This window comes from Monodelphis domestica, chromosome 6 (genome assembly GCF_027887165.1).
Source record: "Monodelphis domestica isolate mMonDom1 chromosome 6, mMonDom1.pri, whole genome shotgun sequence".
NCBI classification, from domain to species: Eukaryota; Metazoa; Chordata; class Mammalia; order Didelphimorphia; family Didelphidae; genus Monodelphis; species Monodelphis domestica.
The window spans coordinates 72,501,397-72,521,441 of record NC_077232.1 but is presented as its reverse complement, the minus strand read 5'-3'; the positions used below and the strand labels follow the sequence as shown (position 1 = coordinate 72,521,441).

The 20,045-nt window shown below is 40.2% G+C and overlaps 1 protein-coding gene across 2 annotated transcripts in view; it reads right to left on the bottom strand.

Annotated features, from left to right (window-relative positions):
• Window positions 1–4,778: 4,778 nt before the first annotated feature.
• PDE6B (phosphodiesterase 6B) overlaps window positions 4,779–20,045 on the bottom strand; it is a 134,847-nt gene continuing 119,580 nt past the window's right edge. For both annotated transcript variants that reach the window (XM_056802244.1, XM_001366290.4), the window contains 5 exons: window positions 18,163–18,226; window positions 17,596–17,670; window positions 10,663–10,746; window positions 9,255–9,411; window positions 4,779–6,364 (listed from right to left, as the gene is read on the bottom strand). In XM_056802244.1, coding sequence (XP_056658222.1) covers window positions 6,303–6,364; window positions 9,255–9,411; window positions 10,663–10,746; window positions 17,596–17,670; window positions 18,163–18,226 — 442 coding nt within the window. In that variant the 3' untranslated portion in view covers window positions 4,779–6,302. The remainder of the gene's footprint in view (window positions 6,365–9,254; window positions 9,412–10,662; window positions 10,747–17,595; window positions 17,671–18,162; window positions 18,227–20,045) is intronic.

Sequence of the window (20,045 nt, the reverse complement as noted above, 5' to 3'; positions counted from 1 at the left end):
TCCCAGGGCTTTGGGAGGGAGGGAGTGGGGCAGAGAGGAGGAGGAGGCCTGAGAAGGTCGGACCCAGCTCAGCATCCCCCCACTTCCTGCCCTTGCTGCCCTGCTCCGATCCCCGGGTGTCCCGGCCCTGCGGGGGGAAGGGAAGGCTGTTTGTAGCCGCACAGTCCGTTTTGCACTGATCCCCTCCCTTTGTATCTCTCGCAGTTGACGCGATATTCATTCCTGGTCTTGGGCATGGTCTATGGAGCGAAGCGCTATGGTGAGTGACCTCTGAGTCGGGGCGCCCCAAATCCCTGCCCCATGATCCCAGGTTCACCCTCAAAACCCTGCCCTCTCGGGCATGGAGAGTGATCCCTGACCATGAGACGGCCCAGATCTACGATCCTCCATCCAAGGTGCACCCCCCAAAAAAATTCTGTGTACCCATCTTGTGTGGTGAGCGACTTCTGACCCAGGGCATCCCAAATCCCTGCCCTTCAATCCCAGGTGCACCCCCCCAAAACTCTGTCCCTGTCATGCATGTTGAGTGACCCCTGATCTCCCTTGAGGAGTGAGGTTCAGGGGGTCTGGACTAGAACCAGCTGGGACTAGTCTGGCAAGCCAGGTTTTCCTTCTCTTCCTAGTTTATGGAAAGCCCAGAGAAGGGGTAAAGGCCACATATGTCGTGGCAGAGGCAGGATTTGAACCCAAGTAATATATCTACACTATACCAGTTTTATTAATATTTAAAATGAGAAGAATAACTCCTGCCCTTAATATCCTTTTTCATAGAATTGGTCACAGCACTCTTCAGATTTCTGCAGTGGCTCCATATTACTTGTGCAAAGGATTCCTTTGCCTCAAATGACCCCACAGCTTGGAGGTCACCTTATCTTTTTACCCTCCTTGCTACAACTTGATTTCATGAATTCCTTGATGGGTCCGCTTTGGGAATGGACAGGCCCTCTGCAGGTGGGCAGGCAGTTTGTTATTATAGGAAAACCCTAGTAGGGCCACTTTAGTGCCTGCCTGTGAAAGAATTTCAAGTAAGAGGTGTTCTCTTAATTTTATGTCTGCTTGTTGATGGCAGAGGGGAGGAGATGCTCAAAATCAAATTTCTAAGAGAAAGACAGACAAGGAGGAACATATCTGGGTATAAAATTTCACTTTTTTGACTACAGCTATTTATAAGCCATTACAGTCATTGCTTTAATTACTTTTTTTCTCTTTTTAAAAAAATTCCTTACCTTTTGTCTTAGAATCTATCACTTCCAAGCAGAAGAGCAGTAAGGGCTAGGCAGTTGAGGTTAAGTGATTTGCTCAGGGTCAGAGGTCAAATTTAAAACCAGCTACACCAGACTATGGACCTGGTGCTCTATTCACTGTTCTAGCTGCCCTTGTAATGACTTCACAAAGTTGTACCTATCACTCAAGCTTTGCTCTTGATTTCACCTATCCTTCTAGCCTCTGGCTGGGAAAAGAGAGGGTAAGACATGGGGGGATTATGGCAACCTAACCTGGTACTTTTTTTTTTTTAAGTTATAATTTGTGGGGAAGGCACAGAATACGATAGGTCATTTTGAACAGGCATTTTCATTTTCACTTGTTTCATAATTAGGATTATATGATTATGGAGTCAGAAGGGACCTATTGAAGAGTCAGTCCAACACATTTTTAAGGTTGGGGAAATTAAGGCCTAGAAACATAATTCAATTTGCCCAAAGCCACCAATGATAAGTAGAGTCAGAATTGGAAACCAGGTCCTCTGACTTCCAATCCTTTCCCCTGAATATTGTTTTTTCTGTACAATTGATGTCATTCACCAATTTGAAAACTTGCAAAATGAACGATCAGTTTTTTTCTTAAGAATAAGATGAGAGGATAAGCCTTAAGATAGAGAGTACCAAAGGAAGTGTCCTATAGGAGATGCTACTAGTCTTGCCTCACATTCATCTCTACATATCCTCTAGAACTATGATTTTGATATCTGATATATATGTGTGTGTATATTTGTTATATATGTACACATACAAAATAAGAAAAAATATATATATGTGTGTGTGTGTGTGTTGTTTGTATATGTATATAATGTTTCCTTCCCCTTCTATTCCACCCTCTATAGCCTATCCCGTAATTCTTCAAAAGTTCAGGAGGACGAGCTCCTTGGGGTCTTGTAGGCATTTACTTTCTTTGTTCCTAGGAGCTAGGTCAAGAGACAGGATGTAGGAAGAATCTGTTTTCTACATCTATCGGTTTTAAGAAATAAGGACCTTTTAGAAGTTTTAAAACCTGCAAAGAAGTAACTCCAGCATAAGTACCAGTTACAAATATGACCTACATATTGGAGTTATTCCTTCAGGAGCTCATGATTTTTGGTTTATGTGTAAATGCGCAGCAACCAGAGAGTCAAAGGACCCTTTCCTAAAGAGCTGCTGTCGAAGCCAGGCAGGCTCTGACTGATGGGTTCCCAAAATGATGGTGCCTGAGCTAGTGAGTGTTCATTTCTGATAGTGAAGGATAGGCATTAATAGGCACTCTTTATATTCTCCACAGATACCCAGGATTTTTGCCAGTAAAATGACTCTGTTTGTACTCTGGTCAGCTGCCTTTCTCCCAAAGATGAGCCAAAGGCGAAAGGGGAATGGAAAGGCTTTTGACCAGGCTCTTACTCTTCCAGGCTTGTATACCTGGAGGATTTGGGATGCATTTTAAGGAGCTGGCCAATGTGTGATTTTTCTCTAACCCCTCTGAAAAGTAGAGTGGAAGATGAGTACTTGTGTACTTTAAAATGTAGTTTAAAAACTATGTATTTCTTTCTGGATGAGTTAGGACTATTACCCAAGTATCATTTCAAACAGAACCCAAAGCCTTAGGTCTAGAGAAATGATCTTAGAAGTAATCTGGCTCAGTCCTCATGTTGTGGTGAAGGAAGGCTGAGAAGCTATGATTTGCCTCTGTTCACACAGGTAATAAATAGTAATGATGATAATGACCAGCATTTATTTAGCACTTTAAGTTCTGCAAACCTTTGCATGTATTTTCTTATTTGTTTCTCACAACAACCCTGTGAAGGCAGGTGCTATTGTTATCCTAACTTTACATACAGGAAAACCAGGGTCTGAGAGGTTAAAAGAGACTTGTGGGAGTCAAGAGGTTTTGGAGGAGGATTTGAACTCTGGTCTTCCTGACTTTGAGTCCAATAGTAATCCCTGAGCCAAGGAGTAGAGGCAGATTTGGACTCTTAGGCTTTGTGAGGGCATAGCCAGTGCTCTTCTCAGTATAACATTTCTGCCTAACGAATGAAGTAGCTGAAGGAGTTTTTTTTTTTTTAAACAGCTTACCTAAAGCCTCGTGCAGAAGCAGATCGGAAGCTGGCAGCAGAGAAAAAACAGAAGGAGGAGGAAATAAAGAAGATTCAGCAGAGTCTGGAAGAAGGTGCTAAAGCAACTCCCTTGGTTTTCTAGTTGGAGAGAATTCCCTACCTCCCTTTGCATAAGGGGAATGGCCAGGGGCCAGGGAGGTGGAGGGGGTGGGGGGGATCTTGCTTCCTTCCCGGGGAGTAGGCAGAGTGGTAGCCACAGTGACTGTTGGCCCTGGGTGGGGAGAAGAAGAGGGCCTGTCCCTGCCCCTGGAAGGTCTGCAGTAGTTTCCATAAATGGCCTCATAGGTCCTTGGAGGGGACTTTGTTCCCTGGTGTTTTTTGCTGAGGGTTTGCCTATAATAGCCCTAATTTTTCCCTTTAGTTCAAAGGATAATATTAAATTAATGAATCCTTAAAGGATTTCAGTAAAAAAGCATGGCCAGGGATGTCAAGGGATTGTGATATTTTCCACAATCCTTACTCTTCTAATGAAATCAGAGTATTTGGAATTACTTTATAAAGAAAGCAGTTGACAGAAAATAGATGAGCCCTGTTCTTGAATTTGATTTAAAACTAAGTGGAGAGTAGGCAGCCTGCTATATAAAGGTTTTGTTTTTTTTTAATACTACATTATTGGTGTGATTTTGTTTTTATAGAATAATAACTTGTCCTTTTTTCCCCATTCTAGCCCGAGGTGACTCCATATTGAAATAAAAGATTTGGCTGTATTTTCTTCTGCAAGAGTTGTGGTGTAATAAAGCTGTCTATGATGTATCCATTGTTGTGGCTCATTCATGGTATTTTCAATTACAGCAGAATTTAACAACATAAGAACCCTGGGCCCTCCTCCCCGCCACCTCCTGTGTCCCTGCTGCCCAGTGTTCTATCTGAGAGGGTCAGAGTTATGAAGAATGGTTTGAGAGGAAGAGAGAGTTATCTTTGGTGGGGCTCCAGAAGTCAGCCATTCTCTATTTTCTCCCCATGATAGTCCTGGGAATCAAGTCCTTCAACCTGTGTATATTCATAGGCTATGATACCTGGTCATATAGAGGATTTCTGGTTTGGTCCTCAGTTGTATTGTTGAGCCTTATTAGGGATAGGATACAGCAGCTCCCGAATCACACCACCACCCTGTGGACTGTCTCCTGCTTCACCCTTGGGAAGAAGAGGCTCCTTTGCACTTACACTAAATGCTATTCTGTCAGGAGATTGGGCTGCAGCACCACCACTAGCCAAAATTGGCTTGTTCTTTCCTCAAATCCTCATGGCTATGATGAAGCCCAGGTGCTGCATTGCTACCCCAAAGCAACCTTCTGAGATGTTCCTAGTAGTTTACTTTTGGATGGACCCCACTGATTTTATTTTCCTTCCAAAACCTTGAGTTTGTCTTTTGCCCTCTCTTCCAGACCAGCATGGCGCTTCACTGATCACTCTTCTCTGCCAAGTACCTGTTTATTGAAATAGTTGCTCTCATTTGATACTGTGCTTTATGGTTACAAAGTGCTTTCACAGATAGACCTCTCACTGGAGCCTCACAACAACCCTGTGAGGTAGGTAATACAAGTAAGATACCCATTTTACAGATGAGAAAACAGGCCAAGAAATGGTTACCCCAAATCCAAGAGCTATATGGTGGAGCTCAGGGTTTCCACACTCCCAGGGCAGGGCCCTCTTTCTTCCAACACCCTCCAGCAGTTTCTCATCCTTAACCCAAGATCTCTTACAGTCATTCACAGCTTACCTCTTTGGAAAGAAGAAAATTTGCCTCTTAAACATGCTAAAGAAGTAGGTTGCAAATATCTTTATACAATTCCTTAGAGCTCTAGCTTAACCCTAACAATGATCATGGTGTTCACCCACCAGGCAGCACTTGTTACAAACTAAACCCTTGGTAGCTAAGAGGAAATCAATAACGGGCTCCCTTACCTCTAATCTGCCATGAATGTGTTTGTTGTTGGTGAGGAACAAGGTCACTGGACTCACCATTGTAATAGGGAAAAGACCTCATCTGTGTGATGGTGACCTCTTCATTTCTTCCTTGGTTTAAAAAAAACTTCCTATCTAAGCTACGAGGGGCCTGTGACTGCTATAATGATGGAAAGTCATGTATTAAAAAGGGATTATCTAAACTGAAGTGAGTTAAGTCAGCTGTCAAGATGTATGATCAGAATATGGGATGGGCTAAGTGATCCATTGAAAGCTGAGCTGGGCTGATATCTGGAATGTTAGAAGGCCTGCCTAGAGGAAGGTGCTTGAGATGATTGGTGGGAGCATATGGATGAGAATCCTATAGGATAAGAAAGCAAGAATGAGTTAGAGGAATTGAGATCATGAATCCACTGAAAAGGGACTTAAGGCAGTTCTCAATTGGTGACAACAGTAAGGTTTTAAAGTCTATAAACTACATATGGATTGTGGGATTTTTATGCAGAAAATGTGTTCTGTTTCTGCATTGGTCTTTTCTTGTAGACTAGCTGGGACAAGTATAGACTCACGATTTTAGCCACACATTAGATTTCAGTGTTTTGGTTTCACCTGTAGGGGTTCGGGTATAAATTTTGTGAAGAAGAGAAAATGAATTAGAATATCTGTGTGTGTGTGTGTGTGTGTGTGTGTGTGTGTGTGTGTGTGTGTGTGTGTGTGCACCCAATCTGCACACACACACAGCACCTAACACTCTTGGGGGAGGTAGTACCTACTAAAAATGAAAATCTTTTAAAAATATGCCCAAAATGAACTTTTAGTTCTTGGCTTCACCATAGTTTATAAAAATAACTAAAACCAGTACATCTTTTTAAATGTAAAAAAAAAATTCTTTTGGATTTTTCCTTTGGATTCCCAGAAGCCTGCTTATCTCTGCAGACTGCAGTAAGAAACATCAGTTCTGCAGGAGCTTCAATGAGGTGCCTGGGAGACAGGAAGACTCAGATGCATAGTTTGGGGCATCAACAAGGAAGGGTGTTTAGAGGATGCAGCAGGTGGAAGACTTTGGAGCTGGGCCTCCATTGCATATCTCAGTACCAGCTATAATAAAAAAGAGAAAAAAAGTTAAGTCAGAGATTTGCTTGTTTGTTTTTTTCTCTAGGGTCAGTGCCAGACTGGTCAGTACTCTTATTGGCCCCTCTGAATAGAGGTCACTTTGCCACAGTTAGGAAAAGGGCCAGGTACAGAATAGATGGAAAGTTCAAAGCTGATTAACTCTGCTTAAGTCATTAAGAAATTAACCCTTCTAAATATAGGCACTGCCTTATAGATATCTTTTCTTCATTTTGTCCCCATATTATGCTTCAAATGATCCCTTACCAGCATAAGCAATTTCAGGAATATCTTAACAATTGTTGCCCCAAACCTCTCTTTAAAAAAAAAAAAAGAACTAATACAAATAATTTATGTTGTAAAGAACTCTAGATAATAATAATAATAGCTAGCATTTTAAGATTTGCAAAGTACTTTGCAAATATCTCATTTTGTCCTCACAGCAATCCTGGAAAGTGGTCGCTATTGTCTCCATTTTACACTTGAAGAAACTGAGGTAGACAGGTTAACAGGGTCACCTAGCGAATGGGTGTCTGAGACTGGATTTGAACTCAGGTCTTCCCAACTTCAGGCTCAGCACTCTATTCATTGTGCTATTTAACTGCTTCTATTATTATGATTGCATGTAGATTATGTTGATAGGGTAGAACTGTTGTACTAAAATCACATTCCTATTGTACAAGATGAAACAAATTTTAAAGTGATTTGAAACCGGCAAGAGAAAGAAGATCTGTTTCCAATTTCCATCTCTGAGGATGGTGGTTTGGGAGTTTGAGTTTTTCTTGCTGGCATGGATGATTGCTGGCATGGATGCTAAGGGCAGAGCTAAGAGGGAGCAGAGCAGGAAATGCTAATTGATGACAAGATAAAGGAACAGTCAAGGACTTGATAACAAATCAGCTTAATTTGTTCTCCATCCCTCCAGGACTGCCAACAACACCCAATCCCGTCACTCTTACAAGAGAGTCACTGCTCCCTTAGCAAAGCCCAGGGCAGGGGTGTAATAATTTGCTATTTACGAGAGGCTAGGCCTTTAAGCTATCTTCCAGGACTCAAATAATTTTTTTTACATGAAATGTTTGTCAGCAATAGTTGCTATTTGTGAAGAAGGTCGTTACCCATCCTGTAGTGATCACATACTTGTCTGCATTCTGCTGTGACTGTTCTATTAACATTTAATACATTTTAACTTGGGGTAATTTAACTTGAAATGATGTTTAATTTTTGGCAGCCAGGAGCCTAGTGGTGGATGAACAATCCCAGTAAAGAGGAGGGGAGTGACAAAAGATGGATTTTCTAAAATTTTAGACTATGCCCATTAACTATTTAGGAGGATTGTTAACTGAATTTTAACTCTGCAAACTAATACTAGTTGACAATTAATGATAATACTATATAGGAAGCACTTACTTAATGCTTTAAGCTTTGCATAGTGTTTTACAGATACTATGTTATCCTTACAATAACCCTGGGAGATAGAGAGTTGTTATTATACTTGAAAAATTGTTTTAGGTACTGTGGCATCCTGGGCAGAAAGCTAAAGGAAACATTTCCAGTTCTTTCAGTAGAGAATTTGGACTTGAGAAGCAGTGGATAAGGTCCTGAGGATAGATATTTACTAGCTCTGTGTGACTCTGAGAAATCACTTAACCTTTGTATACCTCAGTTTCCCCAAATGTAAAATGGGGCTAATAACACCTACCACATGGGGTTGCTATGAGGATTACATGAGATAATCTTTGTAAAGCACAGTACCTAGCAAATGGTTGGAACTTAATAAATGTTTATTCCCTTCTCTTTGATGCCTTGATGTAACCTGTGAGGCAGGAGCACACACAAGGTTATCCCCATTGTGCTGAAGAGAAAACAGGACCTGAGAGGCTAAGAAATTTACCAAGATTTCATATTTTGGAATTAAATGGCTTAGCTTGGATTTGAACCCAAGTATCCCCCCAATTACAAATTCAGTGTCTTCCTACTACACTATGCTATTTTTCTTCAATATACTGGAATGTTGGATTTTGGACTAAAGATGGAGAATATCTAATGAAGGCCAGAAAGTATATACTTGTTTAGAGGCTTCCTAATTTCATAGGTTTAATTTGAACATAGGAGGGGAAAGAGAAAAGCCCATATAACACTAAAAAAATGAAATTATGGAGGACAAAAGTGATAGACAAAGAAAAATGACAGTGGGGAAAGTAAAAGTCAAAAATTAACTAGGAAGAAAGTTGGAAACCCATTTGTATGGCCCCAAGTGTCCATATGCAGAGTTTGAGTAATAAAGCAAACTTGTGACCTTCATGTAAAAAGGTAATAATACTGATCTCAGAGAGATCTCTGAGTCATGGTGGAGGAACATTGGTCAGAGGACAGGAGACCATCTCATCTATATAAAGCTTGGTTCCCAGCTCCTTCAGTATTTAGCCTATGGAAGATCTGAGTGACTTAATGCCTTCAACATTCTAACGGATTATCAGGTGGAGGAGAGATTAGGTTTAGTTTAGATTTTGGTTTATTGGGCTTATTCTGTGGCTTTGGGAAACAGAATGAGGACCAATGGGTAGAAGTTATAGAAGCTGATTTTGCCTCAATAGAAGGAAGGCTTTCTTCCTAAAAATTAAAGCTGACCAAAAATGGAATGAGTTGTCCTCTTAGGTGGTGAGCTTCCCATAACTAGTAGTGTTCAATCAGATGCTGGATAGCTGTCAGTAATGTTCTAGAAGAGATTCCTACCCAAGAAGGGAGGATGGCCTAGATTATTTAGGTTTATTTAGATTATTATCTTCTAATTTTGAGTATCTACACTAAAATCCTGGGGTTCTCAATGAATTTTTGTCTTCACAGTGTAACAGTATTTACTAGTCAACTTCAATACCTTTCTTGGCTACAGTTTTTTCCTCTTGTGTTTTCTTTTCTTCCTCCAAAGCCTTCACTTTCGCCTCATACTCATCAGCCAGGGCCTTCCACTCCTTCCTGTTGTTCAATAGCCTGTCAAACATGGGTTGGATTTCCTCATGGAAACGTGAAAACTCCTGAGTGGAAGGGAGGATAAGAAAGAGAGGTCAGCATTAATGGATTTCATCTAGCCCTTTTAAAAATCTGTATTTTAGTTGTTGTTGTTTTTAAAACAAAGCTCCCCCCCCCAGGGGGGGCAGCTGGGTGGCTCAGTGGATTGAGAACCAGGTCTTGAGAAGGGAGGTCCTAGGTTTAAATCTGGCCTCCTCAACACTTCCTAACTGTGTGACCCTAGGCAAGTCACTTAACCCCCATTGCCTAGCCCTTACCACTCTTCTTCCTTGGAACCAATATATACAGTATTGATTCCAAGATGGAAGGTAAGGGTTATTTTAAAAAAAAACAACAACATAACCCTTTAGGAAGCAAAAGGTCATATATTCAACTTTGGCAACCCATGAAAAGAGAAATTGTTGTGCCTTCTTACTAATAAGAGTCAGCCTTGGATCTGAAGCCTCCAGCACTGGAGAATCCATTATAGTCAACAAATGTCTCCTATGGTATGTGTAATATTTTTGTTTTCTCCTTCCTTGTTTCCTCCACAGTGTAAGGTAAAAAGGAGAGGCTCACTTAAGACTTGAAAGATTATTTGGTTCTTGGGAATTAATTAGGCATTATTGGTATGGATGGTAATGATGACCGCCCCACTGGACATGGAACAAGACTTCTCTCTGTCTCTCTCATAGTCCCATCCATAGAACCATCGTTTCTCTCTATCTATCCTTATCAATCCTCTTCATCATCACTGAACATTGTCTCACTTCCATCGCTGTTCTTTCCTCTCTTCTCCCTCATTGTCTTGCCCTTATGTTGACATGTCCTCCTTTCTCTACTCATTGATCCATCCCCCTCAGTTGTAACCCTTTGTGGTCCCCTTTAATATCCCATGCCCCCTTACACCATAGTCCCCTCGCTGAAGGACAGCAGAAAAAAAGATTCAGATGACTATGATGGCAAAGCTTACATAAAGAAGACTGATTCTGAAGCATAATGACCCTTCTCTGTTGGAGAACGCAGTATACATCAGCAGACATGGGCAGTGTTTTGGTTTGTGTTGCTTAAAAGCATTTTTATTTCAAGGGAGGGTCCTAGGGGGTGGCAGACGCAGTTATTGGAAATCTTATTGGGTATATTCTGTGGCTTTGGGAGACAGAACTAGGACCAATGAGTGGAAGTTATAGGGAGGTCAGGGAGTGATATTAAAAAGCAATATGGAGAGCAATCCTTTCCTCCCAGGGACCTCTGGAGAGAATGAATTGTGGGCTTACCTTGTACACAAATGTGCACACAAAGTCAATGAACCCCACTTGCAGCTTAGGCAGCTCATCAGCTTTGTTCCTGTCCATCATGGGCTTAGAAAGGAGGGAAAACAAGTTCAGGTGAGGACACAAGACTCAAGGTACAGCCTTTATTATTCTTACAGTAGCACAGGTCTCCAGGGAAGATCCCAAGAGTCCCTGACACAGCTTACTGAAGATACCCGTTCCTCTTTCCCTGGAGTCTTTTTACATTTACTAGCTTTTAGAATCTAATAAAATAGAATCATCTGTTATTTTAAAATGTGTAAGAATGGGGGTCCAATCAAACCTGAAATGACCAATCAATCATTCAATCAATCCATCAAGAGCATTGGACTAGGTATGAGAAGTCCTTGAAAGCCATTGGATAAAATGGGGTGAAGGTATGGGGAGCAGATGAAGAAACTCAATGACATCCCTGTGAGTTTTGCATAAAATGGTAAACTAGTTAGACTTGGACATTCGAGCATTTGTCAGTGAGGTCCTGAGAAGGAAACACTTGGTAGGAAGCACTTCTGTCTCCTTGCCTGCTCCTTTGACCCTTTGATTTGTGAACTTCTGGGAGGAAAGTCAATGGATCCCAAACTTCTCATCAATGGCCTAGTTGGGTCCCTGGAAGAGCAACTGAGTCTGTATTAGGAGCCAAGAGTAAATTAGATAAACTGAGGCAATGCAGCTTCAGGATTCTAAAAAGAACCCAGCAGAAGCTATACTTTACCTAAGGGGAACATCTTGGACATTCTCCCAAAGGGATTTCCAGGAAGTGTGAGTTATTCTTTTGTTATATGTGCTTTCTAAGCCTGAGTCTACTTTCCCCTAGGCTCCATGTGTACTTGTGGGGAAATGGATCATAGGCTCTTGTACCACTTATTATCACCTTAGTAAATTCCCTCTTCTAAAAGCTAATGAAGTCTGAGTAATCGATATTGCCTAATAATCAATGAGGGAAGCCCATTAATGTAGGAGAGGGCCTCATGAATTATAGCTTTAAGAAACATCTCCCCCAGGCCTTCAGAATTCCCTCTAGAACCTTGAGGGAGGAAGTAGAAGCTACTTTCTGGGAAATCTCTTTGCTAGTTTGTGTGAGGAGTTGGGAAAATAGCTTCAGAATATGTTCTACAAATGGAGCTTACCCCATCACTCCCCACAAGAAAGGACTGTTTGAATAATAAACTCTAAACCGGTGGTTTACAAAGTGAGGATTATGGTATGATTTCATGGGGTAACCAGTCAATGCAGTAAGCTGAGTTTCATCCCAGCCTCTCTCCAATAGCCAGTCAGGCTCCCTTCTAACCCATTCTTCACCCATTAACAAGCAATATTCTCCTAGTCTGCCTCCTGGGGTGTGTCTGTGTAAGTTCCTAACTTTTCCCTTTCTGCACTGGATATTAGACCTTTAGGATGGCAATTACCCAACCAGGTTCTTGAACTAGCAGCTGTATAGGCAAAATCTGTTTATTGTAGGCACCTCTGGTGGGCTTTGCTATGTGTCAGTGGCTAAGCAGTAAGAGCCCTGCCTCCCCTTCTCTCATTTTTAGTGGGACAGAGTGAGACAAAGTGAATGCACAGACATAGTTGGTTTGTGATCTGTACTGAAGAACTGATTACATTATCCTTCCCCTTGTACCCTTCCGAATTCCCCTATTTATTTTCAGGTCACCATCATCCTCTCTCTTTCTCTCTCTCTCTCTCTTTATCTCTTTATCTCTTTCTCTCTTTCTCTCTCTCTCTCTCTCTCTCTCTCTCTCTCTCTCTCTCTCTTTCTCTCTCTCTCTCTCTCTCTCTCTCTCTCTCTCTCTCTCTCTCTCTCTTTCTCTCTTTCTCTCTCTCTCTTCCTCTCTCTCTCTCTCTCTGTCTGTCTATCTTTCTCTCTGTCTCTGTCTCTCCTTTATCTCTCCCTTTCTCTTTCCACTTTCTCTCTCCCTTTTCTTTCTCTCTGTGTCTGTCTTTCCCCACTCCCCCCTCTCTTCCCCCTCTCCCTTTTCGCTCTCTTTCCCTCTCCCTCCCCATCTCTTTCCCCCCACTCTCCCCCCGCCCACTTTTTTATCCTTGATTCCTCATTGAAACGTTTTCTTCAGAATTCTCAGTTATGTCTTAACTGCCAAATCTGATGGCTCTTTCTCAGCCTTATCCTTCTAGACCTCTCTATAGCATTTAACATTGCAAATCTCTCTGGATATTTAACTTTCTTCTCTCTAGGTTGATGAAAACAACATAAGTGGGTCACCAATAAGAAATATCATACTGGAACATTTTTAAAATTTAGGAATGTTCTAACTTGTTTTAAAATCTTCCAAATAAAGAGTTTCATTGGATTCTGAACCCATTTGTTAAAAATAAAAAACACAACACGTTCCAGTTAGTCTGTAAGAAAAACTAAGTGACTGCAGGGAAGATGGAAATTTACCAGCCAAATTTTAACAAAAAACTTTGCAAAATTGGTGGATGGAAATGAAAAAGGATCATGACCATTTACTAAGTGCAGCCAACAATGTACTTCTTCCATTTAAATATGTGTATTTTTTGTAGGTGTTCTTTTTAGCTATGACATGAGGTTCTAGGTTCAAAATAGGCCTCAGATACTTCTCAGTATCTGAAGAATCAATACACAGTATTGATTCTAAGACAGAAGGTAAGGGGTTAAAAAAGTTAAAATAAACTGCACTTAGAACCAAACCCTCAAATGGCTGTCACAACTATTAAATCAAGATTTTCAAAAGTTATAAAACTAATCATAATACTCTCACTAAAAACATTATCACTGATATTTTTACGGGAAATAGTTTGTACCATTAATAAAATATTTTATTCATTTATATATCTATCATCCTTTAAATTTTTATTTTGTATAAGTTTTATAATACACATGATTATTAGCACAAAAGTATATGTGAATAATTTATAAATAAGTAAATATGCATATCTGGTACACAGTAAACTTTTCTGATTGAGACATGGAATCAAAGAAGTTTAGAGAGTACTGTTCTAAATTATTCACATCCTTGGACTTTCCTTTTGAGCTCTGGTTGTTTAATATAGATGTGTTTACAGTGTCATAATCAGCATGTATGAGTTGTTCTCTCTATATATAGCCCATTGCATATATGAATCATTCTCAACTCTAAAATGTCATGATTAATTTCTTTCAAGTTTTCTCCTTGTGGGAAAAGCTCTTCTCATTATTACCTGCCTTCCAAAAGATGAAGGTAAATCAAGAGTTTATTGGCTGCTATGCAGATATCTGAAGAATTGAAAATCCCCCCATCTCTATCACAGCCTAACCCCAAGCAAATTTTGATCTGTATAAGGAAAGCATCATCTTTTTTCTCCATATAGTAAGACAGTCTACAATATACTATACTATAACTTCTGTTTCTCTCCTTTTATCTTCACCCAAATACTCTCCATCATGTTCCTCCTTCTCACAAGGCCATAGATTTCTATCCTATGATTTATATATCTTCTTGTTAACTCATTTCCCTCTTTCTGGGGAATTTTCTTTCACAAAGTAGCCAAGAGGTTAGTTAACTGGATAGGGAGGCCTGAGGTGAAGGAAGGAGGCTTGAGCAAGAACTAGCTGGGGTCTACGAATTAAAAGTTTAATGATATGTCCAGTAATTTAAAGGAAACACAGGACTGTTCTCCTTTCCGGTACTGTCACTTAGCTCTGATGTGGTAGGGAATGCTTCCATATTCCAGAGATTACTGATTCCTGTGATGATGACAGACTGGTCTTGGGCAGAGATAATGACTAAGCAATGAGAGACATTGGAAGGAGAAGATTCTGAAGAAGAGTCTATGTGGGAATTTAGTCTCTTGTCGGACAAATCTGCCATCATCATGTGAGTACATCCATACGTTATCGATTTTATTGAGGTAAATTTCACTATAAAATTCTACAGAATCTGGCTCAGAGTCCAGCTGGTATTCTATTAAACCTATGTATTAACTTGGGAAATATTGTTACTTTTACTATATTTAATCATTCCAGCAAACCGAGGCATCTCTCCGTTGATTTTTTCCATTGGGATTTTATAGTTTTCTTTGAATGTACTGAATTAAATCAATTCTTGAGAATGTAATACTTTTTGTCACCGATGTGAACAGAAATTTTCCTCTATTATATCTGCAAGCTGTGTGTCATGAATGTGTAGGAGGGCAATTGATTTTGGTGGATTTTCTCATCTCCCCAACTTTGTTGAACTCAATTATTTTCTTTCATCATTTTGGAGGCTGACTCCCTAGGATATTCTTGCTACACAATCAGATCACCTGCAACACAGGATATTTTTGCTTCTCCTTTTCCTACCTTTTTTTTTTTGTTTCCTTGTGATATAGTGGAAAGAATGTTGGATTTAAGAGTCAGGAAGACTCAAGTTCAAGTGCCACTTCTGTCTCTATTGAGCTGTGTGACCATGGAAGTTACCTGGCCCCTTTTAGCCTCATCTATAAAATGGGGATAATAATAATACCTATGGTGTCTACCCTCCAAGGTTGTTTTTAGATTTAAATGAGATTATGCATGTTATAGTATCTGATCAACTTTAAAGCACTACATAAATGTATTATTTATTATCTCATTCTCATATTTTTGATGTTCAGATAGAAATGGTCCTTCTGCAAGAATTATTCTTATTATCATTATTAATTTATTTCTCCATCATCACTAGCATCTGTACCAACATATCTGGGCTATATATTGGACGGGTGACCTGGGACAACCTGGTCTTGTTACAGTTTTGAAAGAATGTGTTTCTCCATCCTCTGTAATGTTGGTCCTTGGTCTTGAATATCCCATATTCTTTGTCATGTCACGAGAAAAACCCTCCATTATCAGTTTATTTTTAGACTTTTAATCAAGAGCAGACATTGGATTTTGTCTAATGCTCTCCTGGCCTCCATGGAGACAATTATAAGATTTTCATTACTTTTCCTGTTAATGTGATAATAGTTTTCAGGGAGCGACTCTACTTGGCCCTAGGGGAAAATTGTTAGAATGTGCTATTGTGTTCTGTCTGCTAATAGTCTACCTACATTTTTTTTCCATCTTTGTTTGCAAGAGAAACTGGCCTGCAATTTTCTTTTTTTGCATTATCCTAAAGGGCATAATTTTGCTGACAATATTCAAGTCCCAACTATTCAGTCTTATTTTAAGGCTATCAAATGACAGGAGTACTTTGTAGATCATTCTGTTCTGTTTAATTTATCTTCTATTTATCTTGTCTCACCACTCTTCCCCAGAATCCCAACTTAGTGGTAACCATCTTCTTTAGAAGTCTCATAGTACCTTGTTTTGCACTTCCCTAAGGCCCTTATCTAATATTATATATAATGATTTTCAATCTTTTGTGTTTTATCCACCTGCTAGACTATACGTTCTTTGAAGGCAGGGAAGCTTATATTATCTATCTAATTAGATAATATATGTACAAATGCTTTGTAAACCTTGAAGGACTATTTAATTATTAATCACCCCAAACATGGTATGCTATTTAGATTTGGGCTGACTTTGGAGTTGGAAAGAGCTGGATTCAATTTGTGCCTTTGACACAAACTACCTTTGTCACCAAAGCAAGACCTTTAATTTCTCATTATTCTTGGCAACTCACTTAGAATGCAAGTTACGGAGGAGTTTATGATCTGTATTGATGGAGAGAATTTCCATACCAGGAGTTTCTCACAGCAATGAAATCATAAGTCCAAAACAATAGCAGTGACACATTTCTCAGAATTTTTGTATTAACCTCAGACACGAATATTGCTGTAGTGGAAAGAGCCATGGATTTGCAGTTACATGATCTGAGTTTGAGTCCTACCTCTGCTACTTATTATCTGTGTGACTACCTTCAGATGACTTAATTTTTCTGGATATCAGTGTTCTCCTCTGGAAAATGAGAGGTTGGAGCAAATTATCTCAAAGGTCCCTGCTACCTCGAAAAGCTTCTAGGCTTCAAAGAAGATCTCAAAAGCAGAATTGTGCTATTGAGAGAGGTGGTGGTTTCTGCCTCCTTGTAGGTCTTCAGGCAGGGGCTGAGTTGATGACTTGTTAGGTATGTTACAGTGGCTTGTACTAGAGGATGGTTGAGAATCAAAACCTGTGATGATAGGGCCCGGGGAGCTGTCCATGGTCCTGATGCAGACACTCCCATTCCTCTGATCAGTTCTTGGCTTGAGGTTTTAGATGCCAGACTTTCAACTCTTCTTGTTGGCTATGCTTATTCTGCTCCTTGGTTCCTTTTGCAGCACTGCTCCTTGTCTGCTGAACCTGTTGTTCCTGCTGTGAGTTTTATTTTAGCCTTAGACCTGCTGTTCTAGTACGGATGCTTATCTCCCTACTTGTCCAGTCATAACTTCACCTAAGTCCTGTGCAGTATCATGTATTTAGAAAGGCAGCCTAGTGTAATCAAAGGAGGGCTGAACTTGGCACCAGGAGAGACTTACGTTCAAATTACAACTTTAATACTGAATACCTTTGTTCATCTTGGCAAGATATTTAATTTCTTTGGTCTGCCCTCCTGTTAGCACCCTCAGGATTTGGCCCAAGTTGACAGCTCCTGTTCCCCCCTCCCCCCAAATTATTAGCTCCCTTAGAAATGGAAACAAGTTTTATACTTTTACATCTCCCCATTAGCCCTCAATCAATAGATTGCACAAAGTAAGGTTGGGTGCACAGAAGGTACCCAAGACATAAAATGAAATAAAATAGAACAAAATGGCTTTCCAGATTAGCCCTATCATTTAACACCATTAAAGCAAAGATGGATAACTGAGATTTGGATACCAGCAGTAAAAATTATGCTGAATGAACCTTAGGGAATACATAGGAAGGCTGCTTGGGTCTTTTTCAAATTTAAATTTCTATTTCTTTATGGTAGGTGTATGGAATGCAGATACAATACTTACAATTGGCTGCTGATCAAGCACTGTTCTTTCCAAGTCACCTTGTTCCCAGAACTCAGCAGCCACCAGCAGTGCTACCTATGTACCACAGAGAAGAGAATTTAATTCTGCTAGATTTTATATGTTCAGATAGAATCATTGTAAGCTTTCCCCAAGCCTGAGAAACTTTCTCTGCTCTTGGCCACTGCTTTCTTCTGTCCTAGTAATCCTTAGCCCTGATCTACAGAAATTAGGCCTCAGTTAACAGTGGGCATGGATATATATAACCATGGGACTCACCACTGGCAGTCTTCTATGCGAGCACTAGTTGCCCTGACAAATACATGTAGCCAGATCAAAAGGTAGTGTTCTTGCCCCGAATTTATTTCAACACCACCATTTACCCAAATTTCTTCTTGTAATGGAATCTGGTTATATAGTGGTCATCTGCCCTATGGCAGCTTCCTACCTACTTGGGAGATGATCTGAATATTGGTCGGGAGGGAAGAAGGGTGGTATTCAGGCTATTGTTATGTTAAATATTTATATATAATGCTTAAAACCACAAAGAATAAGGCATCAGGTTCTGACCTTACTCTGGACTTCCCATGGCTTGGTGATGGCAGATAAATCACATGCAGTCATCATCATGGCCCTATAAGAGAGCAAAGATAGCATCAGCATGTATCCCCAGCAATGCCTAGATCTCCTCACACTCTGTCACCTTTGAGAAGATGTGAGTCCAACAGGGAATAAGAACCACTTAAAGGCAAATTGCCAAAAGCTCCCTAGAGAAAGTATCACTCACTTCTGCACCCATTTTTCATCTAGTAGTCAGCTACATCTATCACTCACTCCTTCAACCCACTGTTCGGCTTTTACTTATGCATTGTCTCTCCTTTCAATTCAATTCAACCTGGATCTATCCTGATTCCCTGTTCAAGATTCCACTCTATCTATGGCTTAGTCCCTCTACTTCCAGCTCTCATGGCATCTCACTTCTAGAGAATTATAGTCACAGAATGTAGAAGGATCTAGTCCAAACCCTTCATTTTATAGAGAAGAAAACTGGTACCCTGAGAGATGGAGGGACCTGTCCAATGTAATCCATTTAGTTTGTGGTAGAACTGGGATTTGTGTGAACGAAAAAAACATCTTCAACTTCCCCAATAAGTTAATCCAGTCTTTGCCTGAAGACATCAAGTGAGAGAGAACTTGCCCATCCCCATCAACTTGCTCTACAGTACTTTGAGTTCACTCTAATGGTTAGACATTGTACTTGATGTCAAGCCTAAATATGTATCTTTGCAACTCTCATGCACTGCTCCAAGTTCTTCCCTTGAGCTAACCTGAACAAGTTGAAGGCCCCTTCTACAACACAGTCCTTCATAGACTTGAAGACAGACATCAAATGTTCTCTAATCTTTTCTTCAGGCTACCCATTATCCATTTTCTCAACTCATCTGAAGCCTTTAAACATGCTAATTATTCTTTCCTGCTTGTCTATGGCACTTAAAATGTGGTGCTCAAGCTAAAAACAATGATCTAGATATGGTTTGGGTTTGACCAAGGAAGAGCATTAAAGACTCCCCCTCTTTTAATGTTATCTGAAATTTCATTGGCTTTTTGGGCTGTTCTTTCATAATATTCTCTCCAATTGAGTTTAGAGTCCACTAAAACCCCTACATCCCCCCCCCCACCAGATAATCTGCTTGCTCTTTATTCAGGCCTCCTTTTTATATATGGAAATTTTTTATGCCCAAGTGTAAGACTTAACATTTTTCCCTATTGTATTTTATCTTAACAGATTGAATCCAGACTCATCTTGACGCTGTTGTCCAGCATGCTAGCTATTCCTCCCAGCTTTGTGTCATCTGTGAATTTGGTAAGCATACTGTTTATGCCATTATCCAAGCCAGTGTAAAAAAATTTTTTTTGACAGAACAATGTCAAGCACAGCTTCCTAGAACATTCCACTGGAGACCTCCTGCCAAGCTGATGGCTAATGTTTACTCATTAGATCTGGCCATTCAATCTTTTCCACAAGAAAAACTTGAGTAAACTATGTCAAAATATCTAGATTAATTCTATTTCTAACATTCCCCTTCTCTACCAGTCTAATAATTCTGCCTCCAAAAGGAAATATGTGTATTGTGGCATGACCAAAGGAAACTCACTCATTAGTGTAATAAACCCATGCTAGACCTTTGTGATCACCATCACTTTGCTAGACCCCTTTAATTCATGTGATGTTTTGGGTTCTCCCTGATTTTATCTTGAAAATGACATTAGCCAAGTTAGTAACACCATTTAATTATCTGTGCATGCTCCTTTATTGTAAGGGGACTTCTATAAGTGAAACTGTCAGTCCTCCTTGAGCAGAGCTACGCAAGGCCCCTGGACATGTCTGTGTGTGCTCGTGTTTGAGAGATGCCCAGAAACACTAAAGATTGAGAGATCCCAATGAAAGGAGC